At 51.0% G+C, this 17,683-nt stretch overlaps 2 protein-coding genes across 2 annotated transcripts; one reads left to right on the forward strand and one right to left on the reverse strand.

Annotated features, from left to right (window-relative positions):
* Positions 1-1,154: 1,154 nt before the first annotated feature.
* Positions 1,155-10,241, reverse strand: FARSA (phenylalanyl-tRNA synthetase subunit alpha). Its single transcript, XM_054563520.1, has 13 exons — positions 10,029-10,241; positions 7,935-8,072; positions 7,747-7,845; positions 7,540-7,658; positions 6,277-6,369; positions 6,060-6,188; positions 5,869-5,984; positions 4,461-4,545; positions 4,271-4,370; positions 4,009-4,177; positions 3,851-3,928; positions 3,591-3,705; positions 1,155-2,958 (listed from the first exon to the last, which is right to left on the reverse strand). Exons 1-13 carry the CDS (start codon positions 10,173-10,175, stop codon positions 2,820-2,822), a joined length of 1,527 nt encoding a protein of 508 aa, XP_054419495.1. The 5' UTR covers positions 10,176-10,241; the 3' UTR covers positions 1,155-2,819.
* Positions 10,242-13,629: 3,388 nt separating this feature from the next.
* On the forward strand, positions 13,630-17,551 carry CALR (calreticulin). Its single transcript, XM_054563518.1, has 9 exons — positions 13,630-13,800; positions 14,183-14,284; positions 14,468-14,671; positions 15,223-15,317; positions 15,408-15,617; positions 15,703-15,816; positions 15,903-16,046; positions 16,637-16,729; positions 16,821-17,551. The coding sequence occupies exons 1-9, from the start codon at positions 13,677-13,679 to the stop codon at positions 17,022-17,024; spliced, it is 1,290 nt and encodes a 429-aa protein (XP_054419493.1). The 5' UTR covers positions 13,630-13,676; the 3' UTR covers positions 17,025-17,551.
* Positions 17,552-17,683: the final 132 nt, after the last annotated feature.

The raw sequence follows: 17,683 nt of genomic DNA on the forward strand, positions 1-17,683 counted from the left end.
CTTGTTCCCTGATTTAGACTTAACCTTTTCCAGTGAAAAAGTTTATGCAATAACCTCCTTGAACCAGTTACCTGTGCGCTCCAGAGCTAGAAGCTCCTCGAAAGGATAGTGGATCTAGCCCTTACAGAGTTGGACTCATGTCCTTTGATAATAATAGTAATAATAATAACTCCTTAATCATAACAATATTATTGTTGGCGCACTGAGGAGCCACAGACTGGGAGAAAATATTTGCAAAATATATATCTAAGAACTTGTACTAGCATCTAAAAGAACTCTTGCAACTCAGTAATAAAAGAAACCCAAATGAAAAAAATGGGCAAAAAATTTGAATAGGTGTGTGCAAAAGCCCTAAGGTGGAAGCAAGCTCAGTGGGATTGAAGAGCAGCCACAAGGCCTGTTGGGGAGAAAGAGCAAGGATCATGGGAGGCTGCAGTTGGGCAGGGCCTGTGGTCAGAGGGAAGGGTAAAGGGTTGGAATTTTGTTCCCACTGGTTGTGGAAAAAATGGAGCTTTCTCTGGGACACCTGTCAGTGTCCATGTGGAGGAGGCGGTGGGAATCCATTCACATTGCTCAGCCCTTGCAGGAGTCTCTGTCCTAGGCCACACACACCTCGGGCACACATCTTGACACCTAAATTCTGGAAAACATGGATTTGACTTTGGGTTCTACCTCTTACCCACTACAATGATCATAAAACTGCCACTCACATTCAAAACCCATTGTCTTCTACTACCAAGGTAATAAAATCTAAAACACCTGGCCAGGTAACTTAGTTGGTTAGAGGGTCGTCCTGATACCCCAAGGTTGTGGATTTGATCCCAGTCAGGGTAACCAATGCATGCGTAAGTCGAACAACAAAGTGATGCTTCTTTCTCCCTAAAATCAATTTTTCAAAAATTAAAAAAAAATATTCAGCAATCGTAAGGCTTTCAGGGATAACATCGGGAACATACCAAGAGTTTAATAAACAGGAGCTAACATTAGTATTTTGTGGTAAAGTCACAAGTTAAACAAAGTACATCTTCCCTCATCATCAGATTTGAAAATTGGAGAATTATCTACCAAGGAAAATCTCAAAGGCCTACTGTTAAATATGAACACACAAACACAAGCACACAGAACCCAAACAAAAGCAACACACAAGATGCAGGATGATTTTTATGGTGCATGATTTGTACAACTTTTAAGGGAAAAGGTTTTAACATATGAGAATGATAAACACCCAATTTCAGGAGGGAGCAATAACCTCAGCAGGGTGGGGATGAGAGGAACTAGAACAAGCCCAGAGGGTCTTCAAACCCACTGGTAACATAGGTCCAAAGTGAATTCTACAGTCAATGTTCAGATTTGATTGAAGCAAGGGTGGGGTGGAGTGATTCTTGGTTGTTAAATTATGCTTCATATTATACATGTTCTTTACCCTCAGCTATTTTCCAGTAAGGCCTTTACCTCTCTCAACTTCTGCATTTATTTATCATGTGTCCAGAGCACCCTCCCCTCATGTCAGCTCCCAAGGGCAGGGACCTGAGGCGATTGTGCCCACTGCCAAGACTTCAGCTCATGAACAGTGCTGGCACTTGGGAAGTATGCATGTATTGCATGAATCAGTATCTTTCTGTATGACTGAATTATTTAGTATGAAATAGAGAAAAAGATTTGACTGAGGAGCTCTGGAGATTGGTACCCACAGGGCCTTGGGGCCAGTGATGTCCCTGGCCTCAGCTGACTTGTCAACCTCACTGGCTGTGCCTGTGGTCTCCTGATGACCCAAGAAACTGTCCATGTTTTCAAAAGTGCACTGCCCCTGAAGAGGTGGGGTGAATGACACGGCAACTGGGATTTGCTTTAAAATTATTTCCACAAAAACATACAGATGAAGCTCAAGTGTGAGATCCTAAACACTGTACGACGGGAACAATGGGCTCACAAAGCTATATCTTCTTTCTATACTGATCTTGTTTGAAAGCCTTATGAGAATTTTTTTTTAAAGCAGTTTTTGGGAGGCTACAGGGATGAACAGGTGGAGCACAGGCAACTTTCAGGGTAGTGAAAATACTGTGTGATACCGTAATGATGGACACACATCACCATCCATCTGTGCAAACTCATAGAAGGTACAACACAGAGTGAACCGTTATTCACATGATCTGTCAAAACAGGTTCTTCAGTTGTAACAAAAGCACCACATTCTGGTGGGGATGTTGATAACTGGGGAGGCTGGGCAGGGGGTATATGGGAAATCTACTGAATTTTGCTGTGAGCCTAAAACTGGTCTAAAAATGTCTTTAAAAGGAGGGGGACAGCTTTTAAAAGCTTAGCTTGCTTGCCCTCCCAAGGAAGAGTGCCTGGCACCAGTTGGTGATCAGTAAGTGCTTGAAAGAGCTCATCTTTTCCAGGGGAGGCTGACTGAAGCTGACCGGGAGGCTCTGAGGATCAGGACCCCCATTCCGACACCTGTCGCACTCGTACCCAGGTTTCCCTCCCATCGAGCAGCACTCTGAGCTGGGCATAGCCGACAGAACCCCACTGCCCCTAAGGAAAGGCACTAGATGAGGACAACTGCCCACTTTATTAGCCAACAGCCACCTGCAGGGCTCCCTAGGGCCCACCCTCATAGGTGGACATCAGAACAAATGGGCTACCTGCTTCCCTGCCCCTGGGACCCTGGGCTGGGGTTGGAAAGGGGAGCTACCAGGAGCAGGGAGAAAGCCTCACAGAGGCCTCATAAATACAAGGGGGTCCACTGGCCAGGGATGCAAAGGGGCTACACAGCAGGGGCTCAGGGCGGGCATGCGGCCTGTTCTGGGCAGCCCATGTCACGCGGCCTTCTGTGTCTGCTGGGACCCCGTTTCAGCATCCAGGCGGCACAGGGGGCTGTCATACACCATCTGCAGATTCACCTTGTGGCCTACCAGCTCACGGATATTGTTGATGCTGTATTTGATCATCGTTGGGCTTAAGGGAGAGAGGGAACAAACTTTAACACTACAGCAGGTCCTGTTCTCCTCTGATCAGAACCTCTCTGAGAGCTCCCACCTCCCTCAGAGGAGAAGCCCCAGTCCTCCCCATGGTCCACAAGGCCCTGCACAACCTGCTCTTTCCCTCCCTCTTTCCCTCCTCACTTTCTTCCTGCAGCCAGAGAGGTGTCTAAACACAGCAGGCACGCTCCAGCCTCAGGGCCTTTGCAATGGCAATTCCCTCTGCCTGGAATACCCCTCCCCAAATATCCTCCCAGCTCATCTACCAGCAGTCTTTGCTTAGATGCCACCTCCTCTGTGAGGCCTTCCCTCACAACCTCCTCCCGTTGACCGTTCCTGCTGTGCTTTCTCCAAAGCAGTTATTGCACTCAGGCACATTTTAGGCATTATTTATTGAATTTACTTATTTATCATTTTTCTTACTCCACTAGGACCCCAAAAGAGGCAAGGGTGCGTGCTACTTATTCACAGTGGAGAACACAGCCCACAGCAGGTGCTCACTAAATTTTGTCAATGAATGAATGGATAGTGCTGAAGGTCTGCAGGTCCCCACACCAGGTGAGCCTAAGCAAAGCAGCCAGACATGCGCTAAGTGGTTTGGGTACTCACCGTTCCAGAGAGAGGCCCCAGGCAATGACTGACACATTCTCAGGGAGCCCCATGGGCAGCAGCATTTCAGGTCGGAAGAGCCCTGAGTTCCCGACCTCCACCCATTTCTTCAAGCCTGTGGCAGCAAAAGGATGTGGGCAGTGTTGGGCCTGGCAGTGAGTCTGGGAGGCAGGGCATGGGCTTGGCAGTGAGGGGACCTGGGCTAAGAGGGGACAGCCTCACACCTCCCTCCCTACCACAGTACCAGGCCCCACCCTGACCTTGGTGGTAGCTGAACACCTCCATGCTGGGCTCAGTGTAGGGGTTGTAGGCCGGCTTGAAGCGCAACTGGGTGATACCTGGGTGGAAGACAAGGCTGGTGACCCAGACATTCACTTGTGGTCTCGCCGGCACCACCTGCCCGGGCCTGTCTGCTCACCCAGCTTGGAGAAAAATTCCCGAAGGACGCCCATGAGGTGGCCCAGGGTGAGGCCGTGGTCAGCCACAACCCCCTCAATCTGGTGGAATTCCGCCAGGTGTGTGGCATCCAGGGTCTCATTCCGGAACACACGGTCGATGGAGAAGTACTTGGCTGGCGTAAAGGGTTTCTGGGGGTGACAGGCAGGCCAGGCCAAGGCATGGGTAAGAAAGTAAGTATGAAGTCACCTCAATGTCCCCACACTGCCCAGGCCCAGCCGTACCTTCTGGGCCAGGCGGTAGAGGGCACGGGCACTGGCCGCTGTGGTGTGTGTGCGCAGCAGATTCTTCCGGGCCTCGTCCAGCTTCCAATTGTACTTGTACCTTCAGGAGGAAATCCGGGAGTCCATGCTGATGTCCTCAGGTCCCCAACTTCCTTCCCCACAACACCCTGAAGTCCTGGTCCTGCCTCACCCCTGTGAGCCGTAGCCACCCTGGGAATGGGTCCGCTTGACCCGATGGACGTAGTCCATGGGGAGCTGCAGGGCCTCGGCTGGATCTGGGAAGGACAGAGCATCACCCAGTCAGTCATGGAGGATTCCTCAAACAGCCACTGCACAGAGGACAGACAGTAACAGGGGCAGCTCCCACCCTCACCTGCCACTGCAGCCACAGGGCGTCCAGGAGTACCTGAGTCAATCACATGCCTCTCTGCCCAGAACCTTCCATAGCTCCCATCTTACTGGGAGAAAAAGCCAAAGTCTCCTCTGTGGCCCCCAGTCAACTCCTACCCTCGTCCCTCCCAGTCCTAACTCATCACTTCCTCCAGTCACAGAGCCTCCCAGCTGATCTGTGAGCGCATCGCGCATGTTCCAGACTCAGGGCCTTTGCACTGGCCATTCCCCCTGCCCTGAACTTCCCTTCTCCAGATATAGGTCCTTCTCTACCTCCTTTGGTCTTTGCTTAAGTAAAAACTTTTTAAAAAAATTGACAGCTCCTCGCCATTGCATTTGCTGCCATCTTGCATTACAGCAATTACAGCTTATTCAGGATTGATCACCTCTCCCCCACCAGGATGCAGGTCTCATCAGGGCCAGGACTTCCGTCTCATTCATGGCTGTGGCCCAGGTGTTGAAGAGACCTTGGCACACAGGAGGAGCTCAGCAGCATTTGTTGTAGGGACGTGTGAATTCTTAAGAACAATTTTGGTGTGCCATGAAAGCTCCACCACCTACAAGCTGTGTGATCCTGAGCAAGTACAGGTCCCTCTTTGAGCCCTAGTGTCCTCATAGTAAAAGGGGCTAAAAGTATTCCTATAGTTGGCGGGAAGATTAGAAGAGCAACCACCATATAGGGAGTGCTTAGTGAGCTTGGGGTGCTGTGACAATAACAATGGCAATGATGCTGTTACTCCCAGCCAGGTAATGGGCAGCTAATGGTCTCCCTGGACCTCCTCCTGGTGGGAGAGACAACCTTTGTGTCGATTTCAAACAGCACGAAGAATCGTTAAAAAAAAAAAATGAATGGAGACCAAGGCTGATGATTAAGGGTGAGGCACCCTTAGAATGCAGGGGACCAAAGGCATGTCAGGAACGGCTTCTCTAAGGTGACGCATGAACACTTGATGCTGGAGCCCCCCATGAAGATCCAGGAGAAAACAGTTCTCGGAAGAAGGCACTGCAGAGGCAAATGCCCTGAGGTGGTCAGGGGGACAGGTGGAGGGAGGAAATCACAGAAGTTGCCGTGACCAGCTCACACAGGCCTCACGGGCCATGCGGGTGTACAGGACGAGGAGGACGGGGTTTATTCTGTAAAAGGGTACGCCACCCCAAAAGGCTCTGCCCGGACCCAGCACCTCTGACGGCACGGCAGGCCCACCCACCTTTCAGGAAGAAAGTGTCATGCTGGTCTCGTGCTGGGTGCTGCTGAGGCTGGAAAAGCGCATCAAAATTCCAGAAGGAGCTCTCAATAAAGTTGTCGGTTGGCATCTCAGTGAACCTGGTGGGAGATGTGGCCTGACTACCCTGCTTGTGCCCCGGGATAGCCTGGCCCTACCCCTGGCCCCAAGCTCACCCCATCTCCAGAAAAATCTGCCGGAACTGGGTGCGGACTTTCAGCAGGGGGTGCAGGTGGCCGCTGTCAGGGAGGATGCCGTGGGCTGAGAAATTATAGGGCTTGAAGGTCCGGTCCCGCCAGGAGCCGCTGTGGATGGGGATACAGGGTACATAGGCCTGGTGGGGACTGCCCACCCCCACCACACACCAACCCTTGACGCTGGGGCCTCCCCTACCTGGAGATCATCTCTGGGCTCAGATCCGCCTCCTGCTTGGAAATGCTGGTGCTGAAGGCACTGCCTTTGCTCACCCAGTAGGTCTTCAGGGTCCTAAGGCCAGGAGAGGGAAGGAAACCTCACTGTCAACTCCTCCAAGAGCCTTCACCTGATCTCCCATATGATGCTGACACCAACACCACCCCCCATGTCACTCTTTCTTTTTTCTTTTTCGTTTTTATTTATTGATTTTAGAGAGAGAAGAAGGGAGTAACAGAGAGAGAGGAAGGGAGTGAGAGAGAAACATTGATTGGTTGTCTCCCACATGTGCCCTAACTGGGGACCGAACCCGCAACCTAAGTATGTACCCTGACTGGGAATCGAACCACAACCTTTTGGTGTACGGGACAATGCTCCAACCAAGCCCCACCAGCTAGGGCTGCTTTATTTTCTTTCTGACATTTACTATCACCCAAAATCCTTTTCTTTGGCCCCCACCTATATCACAAATTCATTCACTTATTCATTGAATAAACACTTATTGAGAACCTACCATGTGCCACAGCCCATTCAAGGCACTAAGCATACAGCTGGGACATGACTGGTGTGGCTTGGTGGCTGGGAGTGACAGTAACAGCTAAAGCTTAGGCGACTAAAGTTATCCTATTCCAGCTCTGTTCCACTGAAGTCACTCCACAATCTTGTGAAAAGGGGCCATTTTACAGAGGAAAAAAAACTGAGTCCTAGAAAAATCAGGTGATTTAGCCAAGGTCACAGAGCTAGCAAGTGGCAGAGCCAGGGCTTGGATTGGGCAGCCCACCTCCATTGTCTGGTGAAAGGGGACTCAACCCTGTGAGAGCAGAGAACCCAGCTGTCCAGGTCCTAGCATTCAATCAATTTCAGACAGTGTCTAGGACTGTGAAAGAAATAAAACAAAACAAAACAAAACAAAACAAAAAAAACAAAAGAGAGAGACTGGGAGTGAGCAGCTTTTGTGAAACTTGCAGGAAAAAAAGGTAGCCCCTGTAAGGTGACACATGAACAAAGGCTGGATGCTGGAACCTGCCCTGAATATCAGCAGGAAGATCATTCTCGACAGAAGGCAAAGCACGTGCCAAGGCCCTGAGGTGCCATGAGCCTGGCCTGTCTGTTTGACAACCATAATGTGAAGAGGGGATGACAGAATCATGGCCAAGTGTGGCCAGAACAGCTCTCCCTTCCCCTCTCCTACCCCAGGGCCACACAGGTGACAGAGGTCTGAGCCTGGTGGTGGCAGCCACTCACACTTCAGTCAGCAGCTTCCTCTTCTTGAGCTCACTCTTTTCCTTTTCACTCAGCTTCTCGGCCTGTCCGCTCTGGACCAAGTGGAGCCGCCGCTGCACCTCATCCTCCACACTGTCCACCTGCCGCAAGGACGGGATGGATAATGGGATGGTGGTCACGTGTGGCTGTGAGGGCCACAGTTCTACCTGCCCACCCACAGAGACTCACCACTCGGAACACCCGGGGCCCGTCAGCAGCGCTCTTGTCCACGCGGATCCATTTGTTGGACATGGCCTTGCTGAAGCCCACCTTGCCACTGGGCAGTCGCTAGGGGAATAAGGCTGCAGTGAGGGGGCACAAGGGCCACCTTTACCCCACCACCTCCCCAGGCTCTGTCCCCCCACCCGGGGCCCTACCATGAGCTCACTCTGGGCCAGGCCCTCTGGGGGCACACTATGAAACACCCGGGCCTCATGGCTGCCCTCCCGATCAATTTCCTCGCCCTCAGCAGTAAGCTCCCAGCGCTTGGTGGAGCGTAGCTCAGCCTCAATGATCTGCAGGAAAAAGAAGACAGAGGCAGGGACAGGGTTCATTGTCAGGCACGCCCTTATCATAGCACTGGAGCCAAGGTCAAAGCATAGCCTCTAATGCTGGCTTCACACCTCAGCTGCACATATTCTCAGCCAAGTGATCTCCCCTTGCTGAGCCTCAGTTTCCATTCTGTGACACAGGCATGACAATAAATGTGATTTATACCTCTCAGGGTGAAGTAAAGTACTAAGGGTATTACCTGGCAGAAGAGAAATTCTATCACATTTGAACCTAGGAAAGATTTTTTTGTTAACTTAGGGAAGACTCTTAAAGCCTCAGACGAACTGGCTTATCTCCACGTTTATATGTTCACATCTCAGTGCTTAAAGAGTCAGAGAAAGGTCCCAGAGGTCCACGTTATACACAGGAACTTGAGGCTCCACGATGAGGATGGAGTTCAGGTCACACAGGCAGGGGCAAAGCTAGGTGGAGCCCACAGGTCCTAGCTCCCCCTTCATTCTAATTTCCAGCTCTGCTCCTCACTCCCTGTGTGACCTCAGGAAAGGTGCTCATAGCCAGTGAGCAAGTTTTCTTTATCCATGAGAGCTGGGTGTGGTGGGCACAACCTCAAAGGATTGTTCTAAGGAGCAATTGAACTAATACACAGAGAAGATGCTTAGCATACAGGGTGCTTAGCATGCAGCAAATGCTGCATAAATTCTAACTATTATTGCAATTGTTGTTAGACTGAACCACATTCAATCTCCACTATTCACCCCTTTGTGACCTACACAAATGTTGATTTCACATCAGTCAAGATACTGTCAACCCACACACCGTAGCTTCAATCCCTTCTGTAAAGTTACAAACTTGGGTTCTGCAGCCTGAGCTCCTAATTTCAAATCCAGGTTTGACTGTCCCTTCTAGTGACACTGATCAAATTACTGATCAGTATTTAGGAGTGGTCACGTCTGCGAAATGAGAATACTACTACTATCATCAACCTATGGTCACGGCAAGAATTAAATGATAAATAAAGCAGAGACCAGAGCAGAGCACAGAACATAAGTGGGATGAATGAACAGCCCAGATATGTTTTCTGCATCCTCCCTTCATGGATCCAGCCTCCTGGGTGGCCCACAGGCCCCTCAGCATCCTCCTCCTGTGAAGGCTCCATCACTCTTCACTTATCCAGGTTGGAAATCTGGGTTTCATTCAAGCTCCCCTTGCCTTGCCATGAATCTCATTTCATTCCCTCTCCTAAATCCCCTCTCCATTCCAGCTGCCTCCCTACAGCCAGATGCCATACCCTCTAGTTTGCACATGTGCCAGACTCTGCCCTCATCTTGGATCCGGCCCCTCTCAGTCCTTCCCAAGAGTGACGTGGGCAGCACACACATCTGACTAGCTGCAGCCCCTCCCCACTACCCTGTGAGGGATCCGCAAGCCCTTGCAAATTCCGACTCTGTGGTCTATCTCATCGCTCACTCCCTGACTCCCTAACCCCTAACTGAACCCTGAAGTACCACGGCCTTCCTCCTCGACGCAGAGACCCCGACTCAGCTGCCCCTTCCTCTGGGATTCTCTCCCTACCCCCAAGGCTGGGTCAGCTGTTACCTCTGGGTTCCCCGTGCTTCCTCCATCATTCTAGTGGCCTGAGGATCGCCCCTATTAAACCGCAATGTCCGTGAGAGCAGCGACTGCGTCTTCCTTTTCCACCATAGTAAACCGCCTCCCCCGCCCCGCCACAACGTTGATCCTGCCCTCAACAGGCGGTTCCTGCCTGAGGAACGCCGGTGTGCCCGACCCTCACTTGTTCCCGATTCCCTGCCTGCGCATCCCGAATTGAACACCAAAGTTACCCCTAACCAGGTCTGAGGGAGTCTGGCCAGCAGGCAGGGCCCTCACGGCAAAGGAACTGCAGGTGCTAAAGTCAGGAAGCCCGGGATCTCAGACCCGGTACCTCGGCCTCGGCTCACCTCGCCCAGCGCCTGCAGGCTCTTCACCGCGCCCACCACTGCCTGGTGTTCCACGCCCAGCTCGGCCGCCAGCTCCGCGCTGTCCAGGCCGCCATCGGCTGCCTCCAGCCGCTTCAGCAACACTTCCGCCACCGGACCGTCTGCCATGGCCGTTGCCGCGGCGCTCAGCGTGTCCCGGCCAGGGCCACAACCACCGGAACCGGAACCGGCGCCAGAACCACCGGAGCCGGAACCAGCGCCGAGGTGTGTGCCGCCATATTGAATGTGTCTGGTCGTGTTGCAGGGCTCAGAGCCTCGCCATCTTGAGTGTGTCAATTGAACCTTAAAGCGTGGAAGACTTTCTTAGCTGGACTTGTGGTGTCTGCTTGACTAGACAGGTCAGATTGCTTTCCCTTAAGAACAGAATCACAGCATTGTTTTGTTCCACCCCACCCCACCTGCAGCGGGCTGTATGACCTTGGACTTCCTCCTTCTCTTGGTCTTTGAGCCCTTAAACCTTCTGGGATTCTCTTGCCCTATAGAGCTAATCATTTTGCTGATGTCAGCTACTTTTAAATTTTCAAAGAGAGGCTGGGTAGGGACCATCCCCATCCAGAGAGGGGAGAGGGACCCACCTAATAGTAGTTACAGTCCAGGTAGCAGCTAACCTGTATGGACATCCAACTGTGTGCCCAACCTAGTGTTAAGTGCTTCAGGCTTGTTATTTCATTTCCTTCAAAACTTTATGATGTAGTACTGATATAATCCCCATTTCACAGATGCAAGAGCTGAGGCTCAGACGGTGCTATGATTTGCACAGGGTTCTACGAGGAGCTGGTAGAGATGGAAATCGGAAATTGTAAACACTCCAGATCCCACCCAACTCCTTACCTCATGCTCTGAGATCAATGTCAGCGCAATGACACATGATCTAAATCAGCACTGGCCTATAGATATGTAATGGAAGACACAAATGCAAATTTAAATTTTCTAGTAGCAATGTTAAAAACAAAATGAGTGAAATTTAATTGAAGAAGTTACCAAACCTGATATGTTCATTTATCACTTAAACATTTAACATTACTAATGAAATAGTTTACATTCTTTTTATCCATACTCAGTCTTACAAACCTGATGTGTATTTGAGGTTTTTAAATATTTTTTATTACTTTTAAATTAATTTTAGGGAGAGAGAAAGAAACATTGATTTATTGTTCCACTTATTCATGCATTCATTGGTTGACTCTTGCATGTGCCCTGACTGGGTATTGAACCAGCTACCTTGGCTTATGGGTATGATGCTCTAACCGAGTTACCCATCCAGGCCCATCTGATGTGTATTTCATTTTACTTTATTAAGATTTTATTTATTTTTAGGCAGGGGGGAAGGGAGGGAGAAGAGAGGGAGAGAAACATCACTGAGTGGTTGCCTCTAGCGGGCCCCCTACTGACCTGCAACCCAGGCATGTGCCCTGACTGGGAATCAAACCAGCAACACTTTGGGTCATAGGCCTGTGCTCAATCTATTGAGTCACAGCAGCCAGGACTGATGTATATTTTACACTTACATTACATGTCAGTTTCTACCAGTCACATTTCAAATGGTCAATAGTTACATGTGGCCAGTGGACAGTATGAGACAGCACAAATACATTCTAATCCCAGATTTGCCATTTATGTCACTCAGTCAAACCTCTTAATCTTTCTGCACTTCAGTTTCCTCTCTTGGATGGAGGTAATATGAGCCCAGGCTATTGTGAGAATTGTGAAAGTGCTCACATATGTATGCAGTATTTACTAATACTAAACTAAGTGTGGATTATATGTCAGGCACTATTCTAAGCAGTGTGTCTTTAGTCATTTAGCCATCACAATTGTCATTTGAACCTAGAAAATGGGGTTACTAATATCCCCCAATCCTGACTCTACAGTGAAGTCCCAATTTAAAAAAAAATTCAGAATGCATTCCTCAAAGTCCCTTCTTTCCTTCAAAGCACTTTCCCCATTTTTTAAAAAATTTAATTTCTTCAAGCATCCTTCCTTCTGTCATGGGTCAAATAAGTTTTAAGCCTGCTCTGTGTCAGGTGCTGCAGGAAATACTCGGGAATGATGAAATGAACATGACAAGCACAGTGTCTACCCTTAGGCAGGAAGCACCAAATCCATGTATCCATGACACTTGGTGGAAGGGAGGGAAGACAGGAGGGTCAGTGGCAGGCCTGGAGTGATCACCCCAGACTTGGGCTTCTCCTAAGGTGGGGGGGGGGGGCGGGGAGGGAGGTTGGGCACTGCATGGCAGAGGGAGGAGAATCCCAATTTCTTCAAAACCCTTCACTCCTCCCTTTTCTGAGTCCCCACCACTAGTGGGAAAGCACCCCCTCTCCACCTTTTTTGCCTGGATTCCCCAGCTCCTCACCTCCTGTGGTCCACTCCTAAGTTCCCAGGTCCAGGGCCTCTTTGTTCAGAGTCTGGGAAACCCCCTAGCCCTTCTTCCTCCTTCCTGAAAACTGTCCTGCGGTGTCACTTACAAGGTCCCGGCCATCAGAAGACTCTAAACTCAGGGACCTGCCCCTCTCCCTTAGACCTTATCTTCTCGACCATCTGTCTCTTTTTTTCCTCCCTAACGTAACCCCCTGCCCTCTCAACTTTAGCCGTTTGATTGCAAAAGCCAGGCCGTTTGTGGGAGACCACAAACAGCGACCCCTTTGATTTAAAGGCAGGAGTGGAGGGGATGAGGGGCAGGCTGCAACTAAAGGACTACCCTAACCCGGCCCTAGGAGTTACAGCCTATAGTCATACTTAGAGACTTCTGGGCTTCCCTCTGTCCCAGGATATCTTTAAAAGCTTTGAAAGCATTTCTGCTGGGCAGCAGCTACCCAGGATCGCTCCTCCTGGCCTTTCAGGAGCTTCTGTGACTTTACAGAGGCTGTGACTTGCCCCAGGTCACACAACAGCAGTCTGCCAGGGTAGCAGACACCAGGAGCCGCATGTTGGAAATAGCTGGCACTCTCGCTGCCAGCATGCATGACTGTGACACCATGGTGAACTGTTAGGTGTAAAGTGAAGCCCCAGAGCCCAAGCCTTTGGTGCTCCCTATGCCTCGCCCTCGGGTGCAAGCGGTGGGAGAGAAAGGGAAAGACAGTGACAGAGAAACAGCGCATCGTAGTGAGAGTTCATATCGGTAGAAAACCTTGCCTACATCTCCCTGCAGAATGGATCGGAGGAGGGGAGGCTGGTGCACGGTCCTACCCCTGGAGGGTCACATCTGCCCTCGCGCGAGTTCTTCAAATTTCCAGATCCCGGGCTACGCGCGCCGGCAAGGTAGGGGTTGGGCCGGTCTCTGGTCACATGACCTGGCCTGAGGGGCTCGAGGCCCCTACTCCACCGGTGGGCGTCTCCCACAACGCGTGGTCGACCCTCATTGGCCAGTTGTGAGGCCAATAGAAATCGGCCATCTGGGAACCCAGCGTTCCGAGGCACAGCCAAACCTGCTGAGCTGAGGAGAGCCCAATGGAAAGTCAGAGCCGTGGCCGTAGACCAATGAAAGCCATGGAGGGCGGGCCAAGAGGGAGGGCCAGGTTGGTTTGAGGGGCGGTCGTGTATAAAAGCTCACAGCCAGCTCTCGGTTTCTGTCCCTACTGCAGAGCCGCTGTTGAAGAAGTGACTTGCATGGTCCACGCGCCGCCGCCCCCTCGGCCCGCCATGCTGCTACCCGTGTTGCTGCTGCTTGGCCTTCTCAGCCTAGCTGCCGCCGAACCCGTCGTCTACTTCAAGGAGCAGTTTCTGGACGGAGGTAACGCCTGGCCCCTCCTCGAGGCCGCCCCGACAACGCGACCGGCCCCCCCAGCTCAGATCTGCATTGTCGCCTCTAATTACTGTTCGGAGGGCCAAAACGGTGGCCCCAGGGACTAGAACCGCAGGCGATCCTTCTTTCCGCGTCCCTGGGGAGCAAGGAGGGTGCTACGGCTTCCCACAGCGGGAGTTCGGGTTCGTCCGAGGATCTCTTAAGCTACCGGAGGTGTCAAACTGGAGGTTGGGGTGGGGGGCACTCAAGGATTTCCTTCCTTGACAGCAGCAGTTTGTGGCTTCTGGAAGATGCGTTTGAGCTGCAGCGGAGTTGGTGGGTGGGGGAGGTATCAGCACAATCGCGCTGACCAGCCCCTCTGATTCCGTAGACGGGTGGACCAACCGCTGGGTCGAATCGAAACACAAGTCGGATTTTGGCAAATTCGTCCTCAGTGCCGGAAAGTTTTATGGTGACCTGGAGAAAGATAAAGGTAAGAGCCTGGGGCTGGGTGCTGAGCTCCAGGAGGACTTCCTGGAGGAAGCCCTAGTCACCGACAGCCTGGGCATCCCCAGGAGCAAGGAAAGCAGAGAAAGGGGAAGGGTTGTCTGTATCTTTGAACCTTAGGGTTCCCGAGGTTGGGGCCAGTTGTGACCTCACTATTATTCTCTGCTAGGGCTGCAGACGAGCCAGGATGCCCGCTTTTACGCACTGTCCGCCAGATTTGAGCCTTTCAGCAACAAGGACCAGACGTTGGTGGTACAGTTTACTGTGAAACACGAGCAGAACATCGACTGTGGGGGCGGCTACGTGAAGCTATTTCCAAAGGGTTTGGACCAGACAGACATGCACGGAGACTCTGAATACAACATTATGTTTGGTAAGGGGCCCCCGCCCTGGTGCTGACCTCTGATTAGAGAGAGACTGAGACCCATCACCTGGTTCCTTAATAGCCCATGAAAGGGTGGTCTGGAGAGTCTGGGAAACACATTGTCAGACTTTGCTTTGAAGGGGAAACTGAGCAATAGTTGCATTGTTATTGTTGGTCTAAGACTGTTAATTGATGTGCTTTTAGGTAGATATTTTGCAGTTTTACAAGTGAGGATACTGAGTCCTAGAGCGTGCGTTTTTTCCTCCCAATTCTCCACACGTTGCCCCTTAGAGATAGACAAGGTCTGAACTATGTCTTTTAAGTCTTAATGGATCTGAATTTAAGAATCAAGTCTTGTTGACTTGGGGTGGTGAACATACAATATATAGGTGATTTTAAATAGAATTGTACACCTGAAATCTACATAACTTTATTAACCAATGTTACCCCAGTTTAGTTTTTTAAAAAGAGAATTAAGCCTTCCTTTTGTAATAGGGGTTGGGAGGATCTGGCAGTGGTGGGCAGCCTCTGGCCCTTAACTGGACCTGCTTCTCACCTAGGCCCTGATATCTGTGGCCCTGGCACCAAGAAGGTGCATGTCATCTTCAACTACAAGGGCAAGAACGTGCTGATCAACAAGGACATCCGTTGCAAGGTGTGCCTGGGATTGGTGACAAATGGCTGTCCAGAGTAGACTCAGAGGCCAGTCTAGTGGGCGGGGCCACTCACCTTCTGCCTTTTTCAGGATGATGAATTTACACATCTGTACACACTGATTGTGCGGCCCGATAACACCTACGAGGTGAAAATTGATAATAGCCAGGTGGAGTCGGGCTCCCTGGAGGATGATTGGGACTTCCTGCCACCCAAGAAGATAAAGGATCCTGATGCCTCGAAGCCTGAAGACTGGGACGAACGTGCCAAGATTGATGACCCCACAGACTCCAAACCTGAGGTTGGTGTTTGGACACGGGCTCCCCACCACAGAGGGACTGGTGGTGGACAGCTTGGCTAAATCTTATCCTTTCATGTACTCTCAGGACTGGGACAAGCCTGAGCACATCCCTGACCCTGATGCTAAGAAGCCTGAGGACTGGGATGAAGAGATGGACGGAGAGTGGGAACCACCAGTGATTCAGAACCCAGAATACAAGGTGCTCCTGGGGCTCCAAGCAAGAGTGGGGTGCCACAGAGGGGAGCATGCTGACTTCCACTCACCTCCAGTTCTCTTCTTACGTAGGGCGAGTGGAAGCCCCGGCAGATCGACAACCCAGATTACAAGGGCACCTGGATCCATCCAGAGATCGACAACCCTGAGTACTCTCCTGATAGCAGTATCTATGCTTATGAAAACTTCGCTGTGCTAGGCCTAGACCTCTGGCAGGTGCGATGTGGAGGAAACAGGAGGATTGCTAGGGGACCTCAAGTGCTCAGGGTCACCTACTAGTAAAGGAGAGGAGTAGGAGTCAGTCCCTAGGCACTTGTGAGGCTAAAATGTGTGGTTTTTCTGAATTTCCTGCTCTCTCTCTATGGAGTTCTCACAGCACCCGCTTTGAGGTTCTATATACTTTGTGCTAGGCATTCTTTCAAGAACCTTTATCTGAACCAACTCATGAACTTCCCCCAACAACCTAGAAGGTGGGTAGATAGCCCCATTAGAAAATTAGCTTCATAGGGACCAAATTTTTGTCTGTTCTGTTCACTGATGTACTTCTGTGCCTAGAACCTGGCACATAGTAGGTACTGGAAAAGTATTTGCACAAGGAGGTGACCGCATTATATAGATTAAGAAACAGGTGCAGAGAAGTCACTAACCCAAGGTCATATAGGCAGAAAATAGAACTGAAGTTTGAATCCATTCAGCCTGTTTTTTTAATCATAATGTTAGACTGTGGCATTGTGTAATGGTTACGGAACCCAGGGCCGGGGCCATGAGCTGGTCCCCTCTGACCATCCATACATCTCTGCCCCCAGGTCAAGTCTGGCACCATCTTCGACAACTTCCTCATCACCAATGATGAAGCGTATGCCGAACAGTTTGGCAATGAGACATGGGGTGTTACAAAGGTGGGACTAGGGTCCCTGATGGGCTGGGGTGGGGGGCAGGCAGGGCTGGAAGGTGGGGGCCAGGCCCTGAGTGTGTGTGGTATGTGTGCAGGCAGCAGAAAAGCAAATGAAGGACAAGCAGGATGAGGAGCAGAGGCTGAAGGAGGAGGAGGAGGACAAGAAGCGTAAGGAGGAGGAGGAGGCAGACAAGGATGACGATGAGGAGGACAAAGATGAAGATGAGGAGGAAGAGGACGATAAGGAGGAGGAAGAGGAGGAAGATGCTGCCGCTGGCCAGGCCAAGGATGAGCTGTAGGGGCCACGCCACTGCTTCTAGGGCTGGACTGAGGCCTGAGCGTGCCCGCCACAGAGCCAGTTGCGCCAAATAATGTCTCTATGAGACTGGAGAACTTTCCATTTTTTCCAGGCGGGTTCCAATTTGGGGTGGATTTTGGTATTGTTCCCTCCCCACTCCCCCCTCCCATTGGTGTTTTGTCTCTGTTTCTCCTTCGGCCCTCATCTTTCTTGACATCTTTGCTTTCCTCTGCCCCTTCTTTCCCCAGATCCCTTAATTTCCCCTCCAACCTGGGAGTATGGGGGGTGTGGAGGAGAAGCTCCAGGCCCAAGATTCCATCTGTTCTCCTTCCTGGAGCCCAGAGGGGGGCAGGGGGCGAGGATGGCGTCCCCAGCCCCCCAGCACTGAGGAAGAATGGGGCTCCTAGGGCCTGAGCTCTGACACCCCCATCTCCTCCCCTTTGCTTCCAGGACTGGGCCACTTCTGGGTGGGGCGGTGGGTTCCAGCTCAGCTCACACTGAGAATGTAAGAACTACAAAAAAAAATTTCTATTAAATTAAGTTTTGTGTCTTCCTCCTGTGTCTCCTTCTGGACATCAGGAAACCAAAGGTGGCCTTTTTGGGGGGGGGTGGGGGGTGGGGAATGACTTAAGTAAAAATTTTCAGCCACTAAAATATTAG

The sequence above is a fragment of the Pteronotus mesoamericanus genome, unplaced genomic scaffold, assembly GCF_021234165.1.
Source record: "Pteronotus mesoamericanus isolate MK-2021 breed Mesoamerican mustached bat unplaced genomic scaffold, CSHL_Meso_final scaffold_827, whole genome shotgun sequence".
Classification (NCBI taxonomy): Eukaryota; Metazoa; Chordata; class Mammalia; order Chiroptera; family Mormoopidae; genus Pteronotus; species Pteronotus mesoamericanus.

Bases quoted from the DNA above. Each gene is read 5' to 3' on its own strand.
- FARSA (XM_054563520.1), bottom strand. From the start codon at position 10,175: ATGGCAGACGGTCCGGTGGCGGAAGTGTTGCTGAAGCGGCTGGAGGCA. The intron at 7,659-7,746 runs GTGAGTCTCTGT...TCCTTGCGGCAG, and splicing joins GGCCCCGGGTGTTCCGAGTG to GTGGACAGTGTGGAGGATGA. The intron at 3,929-4,008 runs GTGAGCAGACAG...TCTTCCACCCAG, and splicing joins GGAATTTTTCTCCAAGCTGG to GTATCACCCAGTTGCGCTTC.
- CALR (XM_054563518.1), top strand. From the start codon at position 13,677: ATGGTCCACGCGCCGCCGCCCCCTCGGCCCGCCATGCTGCTACCCGTG. The intron at 14,285-14,467 runs GTAAGAGCCTGG...ATTCTCTGCTAG, and splicing joins TGACCTGGAGAAAGATAAAG to GGCTGCAGACGAGCCAGGAT. The intron at 14,672-15,222 runs GTAAGGGGCCCC...CTTCTCACCTAG, and splicing joins TGAATACAACATTATGTTTG to GCCCTGATATCTGTGGCCCT.